The sequence below is a fragment of the Dreissena polymorpha genome, chromosome 3, assembly GCF_020536995.1.
Source record: "Dreissena polymorpha isolate Duluth1 chromosome 3, UMN_Dpol_1.0, whole genome shotgun sequence".
Taxonomy (NCBI): Eukaryota; Metazoa; Mollusca; class Bivalvia; order Myida; family Dreissenidae; genus Dreissena; species Dreissena polymorpha.
The window spans coordinates 81,557,512-81,573,554 of NC_068357.1; the positions used below are offsets into that span (position 1 = coordinate 81,557,512).

Genomic DNA, 16,043 nt, shown 5'->3' on the forward strand with positions numbered 1-16,043 from the left:
CCGATCAACAGAGTCGTGTTCTGAGAAAACTGGGCTTAATGCTTGTGCCTCAAGTGTCATCCCAGATTAGCCTGTGGAGTCCGCACAGGCTAATCAGGGACGACACTTTCCGCCTAAATAGGATTTTTGCTAAGAAGAGACTTCATTTAAACATAAAAGCGGAAAGTGTCGTCCCTGATTAGCCTGTGCAGACTGCACAGGCTAATCTGGGACAACACTTTACGCACAAGCATTAAGCACAGTTTTCTCAGAACGCGGCTCATCAGATTTGTGCAATTTGAACAATATTCATAAAGGACCACCTCGGGGTACATTCCTTTGAACTTTTGTCAAATTCTGCCTATGGGTACAGAAGTAGATGTCGTTTGAAAAAAATATCACAGACACACTGTCACGAGCGCACGGACACATGCAAGGACAGATGAATGACATCACACTATCCCAATAGCTCACTATGAGCATGATGTGTTCAGCTGAGCTAACAAAATACATATTACACAGGTGTATCTTAAATGTAGATTTTATTTTGTCGCATTAAAATGTGTGTACATGTGTAAAATATAATCATAAACATTATCTAAATACAACAACAGCAGCATTTCAATTCCTCCAAATAACATCAAATGCAGGAAATATCACAGACCATATATTTCTAGGCACATGCTATACACATTTTATACAGAAAAAGAAATTAAAATGAAATTGTGACATAAAAACTTGTAATACCACAAATTCATATTTCAAAGATGAAACAAGAGATAAGACACTTAAAAAGAATAGTAAATTATTGAAGATTGTTAAAAATGTTAATCAAATTCTTTTTTGTAAAAAAATGCATGAAACATTAAAGAGTGCACATATTTCACAGGAAGTGAATAATAAGTGATAAAATTTGTACAAAAAATTAGTTGTTATAAATAAGTTTTGAAACACAAGAAAAGAACAATACCTATTTGAAATTTCAAAATACAATCTCTCTATGAAATAGATAACGGAGAATGGAAATGTGACCAATCAGCCATGGACAAGCACATCAGGCACACCTAATCACTGACATTTTCCCCATGAGTTGTGATTCATATGAGGTCAATCTGTAAGGCCAAAAAATTTCATCAGTGTTTCCAAGCAATCATCGAAAAAAGGTTGCTCACAAATCAAACACCAAGACAACCACACTGTACACCTCAGTCATCCTCGAGGCCGCCCATTTCTTCAATTTTCTTTGAAACATTTTTCTTAAAAGGCATTTCAAAGTCTTCAAAGTCAACTTCCCAACCAAATCGATCGCGCTTGACGACTTTCTCCGTTATGAGTTCTCCAGTGGTCGGCTGTTTGGTCCACGCTTTCAGAGGCGTGTATGTGATGTTTTCTTGCTCATCAATTCCGCCCGCCAGCGCTGATGCTGCTCGTAAAATCGAACCTTTCCTCTGACGTGGCTGACCTTCGTCGAAAGCATGACGGGCACTGTGGGACATTTCCTACAGAGAAATTTTCAGTAAAAATTTTGAATATAAATAAATATGATCCTTGTTCTGGAAAAACTGGGCTTAATGCAAATGCGTAAAGTGTTGTTCCAGATTAGCCTGTGCAGTCCGCTTTTTACTTTTATGGAATTTTTTGTTTAAAGGCTGTCTCTTCTAAACGCTCCCCATGAGCAGTTTTAGCAATAAGTGAAGTACAAAGCCTTCACTAGGAGGACACTACCCCCATGCATTAAGTGAAGTACAAAGCCTTCACTAGGAGGACACTACCCCCATGCATTAAGTGAAGTACAAAGCCTTCACTAGGAGGACACTACCCCCATGCATTAAGTGAAGTACAAAGCCTTCACTAGGAGGACACTACCCCCATGCATTAAGCCCAGTTTTCCCAGAACATTTCTCATATAATAAAAAATACAAAACAATTGGTTGTTTGACTTGATGTCAGAAAAGTCTGAAAAGGCATAAAGGAAACATTAGGACACATGACTAAGAACTAACCAGTAATTAACTGCCACCTTCATCTAAAACATTCAACCAATAAAAAAATCAAAGCTCAAATCTTTTCTCACTCAATATTTCAATAGGAGGCTATTATATCAATATATTAAGGAGATACAGATAATCATAATAACCATTTGTATTCATACTGGTGATTAAAATTGCAGCAAAGAAAAACATGTTTGAATAGGATTTTTCTATTCATGTATTTCATAAGACAGTCCACTGCATTTACATATTACATGCAGGAAAAAATAATTATATGGGAATAATGCAACTCTTTGAAATATGAAAAGCTGCATTGGATTAATTCAGCTTTGTAGGAATAACACATATTTTGGCTAGAATAGTGTTCACAGATATTCAAAGCAAAGCCATGAAGACATTTAAGAGCTGATATGTTTCAATACTGTTTTTATGGTTATTAAATATGAAAAACTAATTTCAAAAATGCAAAATTAAATTCATATATTCATTATTACTGATACACATTATTAAAACAAATCAAATCACATCTTAAAATAAGACTATACCCGTATATGAGCATAAAAGTAAAGGCTAGCGCTTAGGTAAGGCTGGAATGTTTATTTGATGGGAATATCCAGTTAATGTATTTGCCAAATGTAAGCAAATCTGGCACAAAGTGGAAGAAAACACCACACACTGGAATCTAGAAACTTTTCAACACTACAAGAATACATTTGATTTGGTGCAAGCAGAAATTTAACAATGTTAGTTGAAAATTTACTATAATTGCTGATTATAAGGTAAAGACCAAAAACCACACCTAACATGCATGCATGTACATCAGTGTATTTTAACTTCACAATTTTGTGTAATTATCAAATTTGACAATTCAAACACTGTTTTGCATCTTATTTTACATAGTTTATTGATAACAGTATTTCAGAAGAAATTGAGAGTAGTTTGAAAGACGTGCTTACATTTGTTTAATACATCAATATACATGAATGCACGTGAAAAACGTGTAAAATGCAAGGGCCTTGCTACACAACACGCATACTTCAACATTTTAATTTATTGATTGAACACCAATGAAGTATAAAAAATGCAAACTGGTAAAGAGAGCCACATGGTTTTCTCTCAACCAAAGAAAATCAACTTCACTTATTTATAAAAATTTCACATTTATAATGTAACCTCTTGGTAATAGTAGCAGCGACCCTGTCATTTTGCAATCCAGCCAGATATGAGTATTACCTTACTTTTAATCATCAGCGCTCTAAAATTGTTCACAACCAACATTATAAAATGTTAACAAGAGCACTGCATAACGGGTGCCACACTCGGCTGCGGGTGCAGTTTTGAATAAATGAACACTTGCCAGACTTAATTTTTTTCTTAAAGGTCACAGTGACCTTGACCTTTGACCTAGTGACCCCAAAATGGGTGTGACATGTAGAACTCATCAAGGTGCATCTACATATGAAGTTTCAAAGTTGTAGGTGGAAGCACTTTGATTTTAGAACCAATGTTAAGGTTTTAGCACGACGCGGACGGCACACGGCGGACGACGAGCTGGCTTTGACAATACCTCAGGTTTTCTTCTAAAACGCCGAGCTGAAAAAACACATTTGACTTGACAATTAACCAACAATTTCTTATGCTCAACCATCATAAAAGTTGTTTTCATAAAACGTGTTGATACAGGGTAGAAACAATTTAATTTCCCTTATAAATAAGTTACTTATTAACCAGTCAGTGAAACAGTTATTTGTTTTGTGGTATGTAGTAAACAAAGTAGGTACTGCCAAGTAAGGACAAATAGGTGTTACAGAAAATTGATTTTTCCAACCATGTCTAATGAAGAGTTCATAACCCAACAACAGACCAAATGATATATACATGTTAAAAATACAGAAACACTTCTATCAATCAATTCTTGTACAGCAAACTAAGAACAAGGACTATTCTTTACATTTTCTAAATGTCATTTAGTTTTTATTTCATTTCAATATTTATTTTATTTGTTTTACATTAACACTAATTTAAAAAGGCCAAATAGTCATTGATTTGCATCACCAAAAAATAGGGTCAGAAGGTAGGCCAAACATTAATATTGTTGTTGTCTTTTTTTCCATTGTATATACGGTAAGAATATGTTATGACATGCTAAAGTCCTTAATTTAACATACTTTCGTGTTTTTTCTTCATTTTAAATTTAATTAGTGAATATGGTAGAACAAGACTATTGCCAAGCAATTAAAGTCCCCTACCGGCTCCACCATTGTCAGAAATTCCACCATTGTCAGAATATTTTTATGTTGTTGCAACCAGAATTGACATGCATAATGTACATATTGCCATCTTTCCATGTTGGAAGTTTCATTAAAAAAATATGAAGAACTTTTAAAGTTATTGCAGGTTCCAGAAAACCACCATTTTCAGCAGTATTTCTAGTCTATTTGCTGCCATAGCAACCACAATTTTTGATGTAGGAACAAAATGAAATAACGTGCATAATGTCCATATTGACATCTATCCATGTTTTATGTTTGATGATAAAATATCAAAAACTTTTAAAGTTATCGTAGGATCCAGAAAATCACCATTTCCAGCAGTATTTCTAGTCTATTTGTTGCCATAGCAACCAGAATTTTTGACGTAGGAACAAAATGAAATGACGTGCATAATGTCCATATTGCCATCTATCCATGTTTCAAGTTTCATGAAAAAATATTAAGAACTTTAAAAGTTAACGCAGAATCCAGAAAAGTGTGACAGACTCACAGCCTGACAGACTGACTGGCTGACTGACTGACAGACACGCAGAGCGCAAACCATAAGTCCCCTCCGGTGAAACCGGTAGGGGACTAATAAGGCATACATTATAAGAAACTTAAATTTACTTAAAATGATAGAAACTCAACCTGAGGGATTCAAATTTTTTTTAATGATCAGGTTACGGAAATAAACTTATTTTGTATGCCTAATGACAAATCAATATTGTAGCCAGTATATAAACTATAATTACATTTTTCTTTAATCTGAAGTTGCAGAACCTGGTAGTGAAAACTATACCCCTGAAAAATGTCTTAGCTTGCTGTTACTTAGTAGATATAGAGTGCCCATTGTGACCAGGAGGTCAAGGGTTCAATCCCCACTGTGGGAGCACTCTTCTCCAAAACAACAAGTCCTAGTCTTACCCAGGAAACAGAGAGTCTGCAAGAGTCTAAGCTTTTGATGCAAAAGAGCTGAAATAAATAGGTTAAAACTTAATGTCTTCTTAAGTTCAAATACTCTACATACCCTAGCTGTGCCAGGAGGCTTTTGATCACCGTCATCAAGGGGTACGGACTGGGGGCGCCCTTTAGCTGTCGCCTTGCCCCCTCCCTTACCCCCTTTGCCTTTACCTCCCTTGCCCCCTCCCACAGGCGGTAGGGTGTCCCACTTGGTCTGCACGCAGTACAGGACCCGTGGATCCGCCCAGGACTGGGCAATGTCCATGGGAGTTTGACCTGTATCAAAGTGAATTTTTGTGAATAAAGGTTATCAATTGAGCTTTGATTTTGGAAAACGGGTTTTGATGCATGTGCATAAAGTGTTGTCCATAACTGGTGGTCCAAAAGTGAAAATGGCTATATTATGCAACCAACATTTAACCAAAACAGCCTGCGAGTAAATTTCAGGATGTTAAGGTTTGATGCTTTTGCTGCTCATCCATATCTTAGGAAATGAAGCGTTTACAACTTGAATCTAAGAAAGGTCTTAAATTGAATTGATTTTCTAAGGGACTACAAAAGCATCAAAATGCGTAACTGAGTGGTATAGGGTTATACAGCTGCAATGTTTGGCTGATGCAACAGTTTGATGCGCAGCCATTAAAGCTGTCCTCAAAGCAAGTCACCGTGGCGTGGTGGACACAGGGAGAGAACAGGCTCGACCCCCACTGTGGAAGAATTCTTTTGATGTAAGACACCAAGTACTGGTTCTACCCAAGAAACAAACTCGAGAGCGTGTCAATTAGCCTATAAGAAGGCTTTTCATGCAATTTTAGCTTTAATAAATAGTTTTAAACTTGACAAATATACTCAGGGCTACCTTTCTTGTTCTCAATCTGCAGCTTTGCTCCCTTGGTAATGAGAAAATCCACGACCTGCTCCCTCGAGGACTCGATGGCGCGTGTCAGGGGCGTGCCACCGCTAAGTGCTGTCGCCTCCAGCTCTGCCCCTTTGTCAAGCAGCGTCTGCACAATGTCCAGTTGGCCAGCATGACATGCGTGGTGCAGCGGAGTCCATTTGAAGTTGTCCCTCGCATTCACTGTCGCACTGCAATGGACATGTTTTGTCAATGATTACGGGTAGGGACCAGGGAGCGTAATGGTTATTTTTGTATTAAATATGGAGATGGTAAATTAAGCAATACAAAACAGCTGTATTTCACTCTACTTTGTTTGAAACCAATGTTCTTCAGTGTGTTCCTCGGCTAATTATCAATAGACAATTTTGAAGACAAGGTCAAAGAAAACCCAGTTTGATAAATTGTGAACAGGAATGGCTGTAATCACATCATTCTCTATGATAGCATCAAAGAGCTGTAGCAAGCTATACAAAATCATAACATTTACTAAACCAGCCAAGGAGGGATTGTTTGAAAAAATTGAATTCTTATCAAGGTCAAGGTGACAGTAATATTGCATAGTATGACTGGATTGGGGTGGGTCATGACTAGCAACTGTGTAAGTATCCATGTGATGAAAACAGTGGAATTAAAATCCATTTAAAATCTAGCTAAAAATTAAATAACCTCAGTTCAATAAACGTTGTTAACTATTCAAATTAGATAACAGTCTATAGAAAAATGTTTTATATGGAAAAAAACAGGTCATATTTTGAGTTTTTTAGATAACATTTTAACCAAAATATCAAGTAGCCCAACTTCTCATGCTCTTGTATGTTTGTAAAGTTTAAGCCCTCTGGCAGCAATAATTTTTGGGTAACAAGTAACACAAATTAAAAAAATGTAATTGTTTGCATAAAAAGTGGCTACAACTCCAGTCCTGTATAAAATATCCAAACAAAAATATAAAGAGCGCAAGGTCAAATGCTGGTTAAAATGCAAGTAAAGTTTCAGCCCTCTAGCAACAATACTTTTTAAGTTAATCACATCAAAAGTACTTTTTGCTATTTTGCTATAAATGGCCTACAACTCTGTTTTAGTGTTTATACTTTTTTTTTTATCTGAACCAACAAATAGAGTGAGCAAGTACACAGGCTGGTGAATGCATTTGCAAATTTTATCCATCTGGAACTAATAACTTTTGAATTTGAAGCAACACAAAAAATAAGGAAAGACAGGACAGAAGCACGGACAAACAAGAGTGAATCTATATACCCCCCAACTCATAAAGAGGGGGCTTTAAAATATTTTTTGTTAACTGTTATATCTTACTGTACATAAGTCTAAATGTTTTTAAGAAACATCAGCAATTAATGTTTAATAACATTGATAATTAATGAAATAAACAGTCTGTAAGACATTTCAATAATAAACAAACCCATTTTCAAGGAGAAAGTTCACCATGGCCAAATTGCCAGCAGCAGCCGCTACCATAAGTGGCGTCTTAAAATACTTGTCTCTTGTGTCTGCAGAAATCCCTCTGTGAAAGGCGTTCTTCAGCGAATCAAAATCCCCGCTACGTGCAGCATCATTAATATTCAAGTATGTTTTCTCCGGATGCTGAAGATACCAAGCAGAATCGTCTTGAAGTGGATGTTTCGGCGGGCGGTCACGATCAAATCGACCCGTGTCAGTGAAATGAATGTGACGCTCAATAAACATCTGCGGTGGACCACCCCCGTAAGTTCTCGGTCCCTCTTCGGATGTACAGATTGGCATCACCAACTTAAACTTTCCCTTCTTCCCCCGACCTTTCTTTCCCTTTTTCCCTTTCTTTTTTTTAGGCTCGAATGCACTCATTAAATAGTTCTTGTTCACGTACTTTTTACCGAGTATAAATTCGTTATAATCAATTTTTCCACCTTTGTCATGCGCCCCCTGCACTCTTCTGAGCTCTTCTTCACTCACTGGTGGACTCTTTCCCAGCAGCATGTCCACAAACTCACTTTTACTCACTGTGCCCTCTTCGTCTGGGTCATAATACTTCTGAAACTCATTCTTTATCATTTCTTGCCTCTCAAAAATAAAGTCATACAAAGCAATGGCATAAGGCTCGTTATTCTTGCCAACTTTTCCAAAGGTTTTCTCCGCTTTCCTGGCCTCTTTCATGGCCTCCTTATGTCCCATATCTTTGGCAATCGTCCTGGCAGTGTTGCCTTCATTGTTCTTTGGTTTTGGATTGCATCCTGTAGAACAAGGGTTTATATAAGTATGGGTTACATGCTTTCAACGAAAATAAAAGATTTTTTTTTTGCAATGTACAACAACTTTAACTAAAAAGATTTATTATGATTCTTAAAGTGTTCAGTAAGAATATTATGTTGTTGCAGATATCAGTTCCTATCATATATTTATATAAAATATATTGCATATTTACCATGTCAAGTTCACATTATTAATGTATATCTATTGTATATCTAACAAAAAGTTAAAACTAAAAAACCATAGCGAGGCTAATCACTCCACAAGAGTCACCATGGCAATTAATAGAATGAGAATATACTACACAAAATGTCCTAAGTTTTCTAGATAAGAGCATTTTGTCACCTGATCCCTTAACAACTTTTCTTTTTTTGAAGAAGACGCCTTAAACTTGTGTCTTTGTTTGCTTTTGTCAACTTGATACATTTCAGCATATGTATACAAAGTTCAGTTCATTGACAGAAGAGACAACTATGACACTCCTATATGTGCAATGAAAACCGTTATTTTTTAATTAACATATCAAACATCTCTATGGATATTGTACAAGTTACTGATAACTCAGCAACAAAGAAGACCCCACGCTGGTGTACCTCTTTGTGCTAGGAACTTCAGACACATCCCATGTCCCCCGGCTGCAGCATTGTGCAGTGGAGTGTTACCATCAGCATTCACCTGGTCAAACAGCGCACCAAACCCTGCCATGCAGGCCAGCACCTTAAAAGCATATGGAGGGCCTTGATCACAGATTTGTTTAAAGGGGATATTGTTCTTGCGCAGATTTGAAATCAAAGACAATAAAAGATAATGCATCATTCAGTTTTTCTTTTATGCTAAAAATATAATTCGTACAGTAATTTTACATTAAACTGTGATTGACCCATAACATTAACTGCAAGCGGTAAATGTTCAGATTCTCCTTTTTACTTAAAAATCTCAGCTATGAAAATCTGCTAGCCTAACCATACAGCTGATATGAATATTGTTTTAAAATAACAGATATGTTCACTCTGCATATCACCGCAATATTTCTAAACACTTAGAAATTTTAATGGTCAACTTAACCCTTTACTGCTTCTACCGGTATTTGTGTTTTGATGCACTTGTAATCTCTTTAATTTCAAATCAAATTGAATTAAAGACATTTCTTACTACATCCAAGTTTTTAAGGCTTCATTCCCACCCATAAGATACTGATGATCCTGAATGGGCTGCGAGTTACTGGCAGGCTGTTCTGTTTTTTATGCTGTTTGCATATAGCCATTTTCACTTTGCCTTTGGGAAACAGTTAACCCTGTACTACTTAGACAGGTATTTTTACTCATTTGTAGTCCCTTATAAAGTAAAATTTGAATAAAGACCTTTCTAACTAGATTCAAATTATAAAGGCGTTATTTCCAGCCGTAAACTGATGAGCAGCAAAAAGCATAAAACCTGATCAGGCTTCGAGTTACTCGCAGGCTGTTCTGGTTTTTATGCTGTTTGCATATAGCCATTTTCAATTTGCTTTTGGGAAACGTTGAACCTACTTGTAAATGGCCACTTGCTGCTGCAAAGTGTGCGGCGTGGTTGTGCCGCAGGTCCATTGCGTTGACATCAGCACCATTCTGCAGCAGCGCCCGCACTACCTTCATGCTACCAGTAGCAGCAGCAGCCATCAGCGCCGTCTTGCCAGTTTTCTAGAATTGTTTGACAAATGATTACCATGTGATACCATCGGGTAATTTTTATGTAAAAGAATATATAGTTAAAGACTGAAAAGACACAAGGAATATAAGAATTCATGCAATTAATGAATATGAATATTTTGCATTTAATATTTTAAAGCTTTGGTCTAATACATATATGTAAGAACGTGTAAACAAACATTGTATTTTCTCAGGGTTTTTATTTATTTGCATGATACAAACATGTAAAATATATGCCCCAATATATGCCAATTTGGAATTCCTATAAACCTTACTGGCAAACATTGAATTAACATGTGATTTACAATCGTTATCAATACTGGTTAAGTAACATGTATATTAAATCAATCAATTTATTGATTAATTACTAATATTGTATTATGAATGTATTAAACAAATGGCATGTTGACTACTGTGCAATACATAAATGATATGAAATACATCAATGTAGGTGCAATAGTGTTGCCTACATAACAACTACAACAATTTGCATTACAACATACAATAGAAGCATTTTCTTTATAATATTTAAAAGTGATCCCACATTATGGTGCCTGCTTGAAATTGCTGCTAAGCAACCCAATTTACATTGCATCTTATAAAGAAACAAACATAACAAACGATATTCAAGTGCTTCACGTATTCTGTTCGATTTTGTAGATAGGCATGTAAATTGTTTTGTGATTTTACAATAAAGTGACAATATGCTTCACATATTTGAGCCAGTACTTACTAACGACCTATATTAAAACATCTGAATATTGGCTTACTTGGGAAACTGAAAACAAATGCCAATAACAAATGTAAAATCCTTGTAAGCAACACAACATGATTGATAAGACTACAGAATTAAAGTTATATTCCTTTATGCAGGAGAATAGTGTTAAATAATAACGTATATATATATTTTGTTTTCCCCCTCCCAAAACTTACCCAGCAAAAATTTCCATGACAGACCCATGCCCCAACTCTAAACAAATTACCAAGAATTTTGTATTCATCTTATAGTAATTTGGTATGGAAAACTTTCAAAATACATCCATGGACAAAATCATGTTACCGGGTAAGTGATTTTTTACTTTATATTTTACAGCCTGTGCCTTTTGAATTAGAAAAAATGTGATAAACCATGAAATTGGGAATAATGAAACATTATTGATATGATTATAAATAACAGTGTACCAATTGTTTATAAGTGCATGTTTTACTGCTTTTTTAAATTTATATTATAAAGGGTTATTGAATTAAATTGCTGTATAATTAACTGAATAAACAAATTATTAAGTTTATTGGTAAAGAGTTTGGCATCTTGTTTTGGAAATTGTGTGCCACTATTTGGGAAAAAATGTTTCTTTTGCAATTGGAAAACAGCCTTTTTTTACTTTATGCCATTGGGTAACGGCCTGTAAGATGCTGCAATTTGGGGAAAATACAACACTGATGTTATACAGTGTTAAAGGGCATACATTTATGCAAATGTCATAATCAGGGGCATTAATAAAGAGAAGTGTTTTTAAACAAACGAAATAAACAAAATACCAAATTAAGATAGAAATTGACATTTCATTAGCATGTCTTATCAGAGGGCAAACAAACAAAATTATTTATGTATTACATTACTGTGATTCATATGGGCATGTTATTTATTACCTATATTTGTTGATTAATACCTGAAAAGTGTATGATGCCCTATTTGGTTAAGGACTATATTATAATTACAGAAATGTCACCCTTCAAACATATAAATATTGAAGCTAGAAGAAAATATGTGAAAATACGCCTTTTCTACTCACAAACATATACATGTACATATATATTTATCACTAACTAGAAAAGAAGTTTACTAGCATTAGTATTTAAATACAATAGAAATCTGACTGTTTTACCACAGTCTCAACTAAAATCATAAATTAATTAATCAACAAGAGGTCTGAAAATCTTCTAATTACTGGTAATATAAGCCTGTATGTTATTGTAGTGCCCAATTAAAAAAAAGCCTATACTGATCCAGAATTTGTACAACAGCCCTGAGGCCAGTTTTCTGGACATCTTTCCAGGAAAATCTAGTTTTTCTGTTGTGTTTGTGTTTGCAAAAAGGGATCCAGTATACTTCACTTGCACGTTAATTTATTTATAAGAATAAAAGGGTCACAATGGCAATAAAATATATGAGTAGCAAAAATAAATCCCAACAGTTATATACTAGTATTTGCATAATGACAAATACAATACCAGAATATAAATTATAAAACAAAAGAATTATCAAAGAAATATAGACTAAATCAGCATGCTATATATGCTATATATATATATCAGTTACATACATGTATAATATATGGGTGTTAAGATAATATAGGTAGTTAAAGAAAAAGAAAGTTATGTTTGTGCAAAGAAAAGAAAAAAGGGCTAAGCCCTAAGTCGCTCACCATAGACTTTGGGCAACTGTACTATTCTAAGAAACTTTTGTGATGTGTCCAAAACTATTCTCAAACTTGGTCCAGATTTCAATAGAATAAATGTTCTGAGAAATTTTCATAAATAAATGGACAAAAATATGAATTATTTAGTGTTCACAATGTTTCAAAAATTGCAAATGTGAATTATTTAGTGTTAACATCGTTTGAATATAGCCCTTTATCAACAAATTGCAAATGCAAATTATTTAATGTTCACAATGTTTTAATGTAGTCGTATATAAAAATTGCAAATTCCAATTATTCTTATTTAGTATTCACAATGTTTCAATATAGCCCTATGTAAAAAATATACCCCCAGCAGCAATATTTTGCAATTAATTGCAACCATTTTAAAACTTGGCAGAGATATCATTATAACAAGTTACCCCAAGAGTAGGGCTAATTTTATCCACAGGGGCATGATTTGAACAAACGTGGTAGAGAACCACCATAATATGTTACATGCTAAATACCAAACATCTGAGCCTTACTGTTTGAGAAGAAATTTTAAGTTCCATAATTTTTTATAAGTCATGAAATCCCTGGGGCTTGGCCATTGTTTACCCCAGGGTCATGACATTAACAAATGTTGTTAATGAACACAATATCTAACAAACCAATTATCAAAGCCAAGACCCTTGTGGTTTCAGAGAAGAAGAGTTTTCATATTTTTACCGGTAATCTATTTTTAGCATTGGCTACCTACGTATGAAAAGGACCAGAAAGTTTTTGACAGGGACACCCAAGTACAATTCATTTAAATTTCATTACAATCTGCCTAGTGGAGAGAAAGGAGAAGTTGTTAAAAGGGAAAGTTTAAAGCAAGGACATACTCATGCACAGAGTGATGGGTGACAGACATAATGGTATCCTGAAAGCTCCCCATAAGCACTTTGTGCTCAGGTGAGCTTAAAAGAGCTGGAGTGCTAAAGCAGAAAGGTTTACCTTCTCTTTCAATAACTTTCTAGGAGGTAATTTTGTTGTCTCTATATCAATCTGTAAACATGCACACACAAACAAACATCACTTAAAACATTTAAAACAGTTCAAAGTAAAGCTACATTTCACACAGGATTTAAATACATTGTAAACATGCATCACAGCAAAGTAATAACCACCACCTTGCATAATTGGTAACTTCGTCGCTCTGTGTAATTTTAATGTAAGCATTAAATTTGAAACAATTATACTTTGTAGATAACATAAATATTTTTGTGTATACATGTATAATGAAACAGTTTCTTGAGGACACATAGGAAAATGCTCAAAAAATAACGCTGAGTTTCTCACAAACCAGTGACTAAAACAACATTGCCAAGCTTCACTTTTCTTTAATATTTTATCAAAACAAAAGTTCTCATTTAAATTCTAAAAATTAGAAACAGACATTACTGTAAGATATAATTGAATTGCAATGTCAGTCTGTGACAAAATATTAAATATCGGTGTAGAATTATTTTTTTTTATAAAAAAACCTAGAAACCATGACTGTGCTCACAAAACACGTGAATTGCTTCCATAATTTTTAGTGCATTCTTGCCTCAGTGGGCTCAACTATTTTGAGGCCCTTTGTACGCTTTTTTGACTTTTTCTTTTGGGGCTTAGGCTTCTTTTTGGGTTCAGGTCCAAACCCATCTTCTGGTTCCTACCATTGATCAGTGTTATAGCTTTGTCAAGACTAATTGAATAGAATTTTGATAGAATGATTGCCATTCTAAAAGGTTAACGTTATTTGAAAATCTGCTTTGTATTATTTTTAACAGAAAATAATTTCCTATTAGAAGAAAGTAGTTTCCCGAAACAAAAAGACAATTTTTCATAAAACATTACCAAATGTATATAAAATACTTAACTCTGTGTCAGTCACAACTCCTAAATGGTTTCCAACAATACTCAATAACATAAACTGTAGCAAACCATTTTATACAATGACAATTTAACAAAGATCACTGTACTTAACTTTTAAAATGAAGCAACTCCACATGCAATAAAACAACCCAAAGGAAAACAGTTCAAAGTGTTACCTCTTGTTTTGAATTTGGTTCTGCACCTTTCTGAATTAGAAGTAAGCACATCTCTTCATTGTCCATGGCTGTTTCACAAGCGTGTAACAACACTGGAATACCCTGTTTGTCCATATTGTTGACCTCAGCTCCATTCACAACAGCAATTTCTAGACATTTAGCATGACGTTGGGTAGGTGAAATGCAATAGAAGAGGATACCTAGGAAGAAAGTGTATAGTCATTGATAAAATATTTTTGAGGATCATACCTAGGAAGAAAGTGTATCGTCATTGATAAAATATATGCATGTACTTTCTTCAGAGACAAAAAATAAAAAATAAATACAAAATACTTTTTTTAAGTGTGGCCATTTCAAATACAAAATTACACAGTGACAAAAATCATTATAAAAAACAATGAAATAAACCTTTGCCCTCTCTGTCTGCTAGTTTCATGTTGGCTCCTTTCTCAGCGAGCTTTGCAAGGCAATCTACATGTCCATACTCTGCTGCTCTCATTGCAGCCGACCGCCCTTTGAAATCCACGACATCTGGATGAGCACCGAGCCCGAGCAGGAACTCAATCATATCATCATCATTGGCCTTCGCAGCTACAGACAGCGCTGTGTGTCCCTCATTAGCATCATTGTAGTTTATCAAATGAGGGACCCCTTGCAGGGACATCTTCTCGATCTGGCTTTTGTCTTTGTCTCGGACACATTGCAACAGTTTACAGACCTGTAAGGTCTCAAGTCTAGTTTGTGCAAGAGGCATTCTTAGAGTTGTTCAATGATTACCTGAAATTCAATGAGAAAATGACTCCATGATTCGTAAAAGCCAATATGTTAAAAGATAGTAAGTTTCACTAGTATCATGAACCGTAATTTATATTTTGTGGAAATAGCAAATGGCCTAAAAAATTGGGAATTTTATCTGTGTTTTGATGAAATTGCGAACATTCTTTTCCAAAATTTTAGTTTTAACACTTAAGTAATGTATGAGTAATCTCTTAAGTCACAATCTATATTTGTTGTTTCATATGAATTATGTGTGATTATCTAGTTGAAGCGAGAGTGCTTTATTTATGAATTACAAACAAAAAATATAGTTGTTTGACTGAAGGGTGAGTTAGGTTAAATTGTCATTTACTCAACATGCGTAGGAAGTTTTGCTAAATGTTTACAATATTGTATTCGTTTTGACAACAAAATTTAAAAATTCATGTGATTTGAACCAAAAAACAACATCTATGAGATATAATTTCTATTAAAAAAGGGAGTTTTACAAGACAATATGTCATACTTGTCAAAATATGGAGGTGACCTATTCCGTATGAATGGAAGTTCGGAAGGAAGGATATAATGTTCTGGAAACGTGCTATCTAGAAACATATTCAATAATTAAACACGATAAATCAGTTACCTCTGAAACAATATCGATTCTAAGGTCGTGGTCGAGGCAATAGCGTTATAACAATCATTATTAAATATCAATATCCATATATTATTTGTTAAAAACTAGCAGTAACCAGGGAAGCCATTACGTGTTTACGTAGTTATGGGTCCCGTTAT

General features: G+C 34.7%; 1 protein-coding gene across 4 annotated transcripts; it reads right to left on the reverse strand.

Annotated features, from left to right (window-relative positions):
* Positions 1 to 504: 504 nt before the first annotated feature.
* Positions 505 to 16,039, reverse strand: LOC127874960 (ankyrin repeat and EF-hand domain-containing protein 1-like). 4 transcript variants are annotated; one of them, XM_052419673.1, is made up of 11 exons: positions 15,895 to 16,039; positions 14,901 to 15,269; positions 14,493 to 14,692; positions 13,414 to 13,464; positions 9,854 to 10,003; positions 8,918 to 9,041; positions 7,501 to 8,308; positions 6,045 to 6,271; positions 5,253 to 5,461; positions 3,209 to 3,225; positions 1,331 to 1,478 (listed from the first exon to the last, which is right to left on the reverse strand). In XM_052419673.1, the coding sequence occupies exons 2-10, from the start codon at positions 15,244 to 15,246 to the stop codon at positions 3,211 to 3,213; spliced, it is 2,130 nt and encodes a 709-aa protein (XP_052275633.1). In that variant the 5' UTR covers positions 15,247 to 15,269; positions 15,895 to 16,039; the 3' UTR covers positions 1,331 to 1,478; positions 3,209 to 3,210. The 4 variants fall into 4 exon arrangements, with proteins under 4 accessions (XP_052275631.1, XP_052275632.1, XP_052275633.1 ...); XM_052419674.1 differs by having other exon boundaries at positions 1,353 to 1,478; positions 3,204 to 3,225; XM_052419671.1 differs by lacking the exon at positions 3,209 to 3,225 and having other exon boundaries at positions 505 to 1,478.
* Positions 16,040 to 16,043: the final 4 nt, after the last annotated feature.

What these genes read in the sequence shown, in the direction of transcription:
- LOC127874960 (XM_052419671.1), bottom strand. Translation starts at nt 15,246, where the DNA reads ATGCCTCTTGCACAAACTAGACTTGAGACCTTACAGGTCTGTAAACTG. An exon ending in GAAAGTTATTGAAAGAGAAG is followed by an intron (nt 10,004 to 13,413) that starts GTAAACCTTTCT and finishes AAACAATTCTAG; the next exon opens with AAAACTGGCAAGACGGCGCT. An exon ending in CAGCAAGTGGCCATTTACAA is followed by an intron (nt 9,042 to 9,853) that starts GTAGGTTCAACG and finishes TATGCTTTTAAG; the next exon opens with GTGCTGGCCTGCATGGCAGG.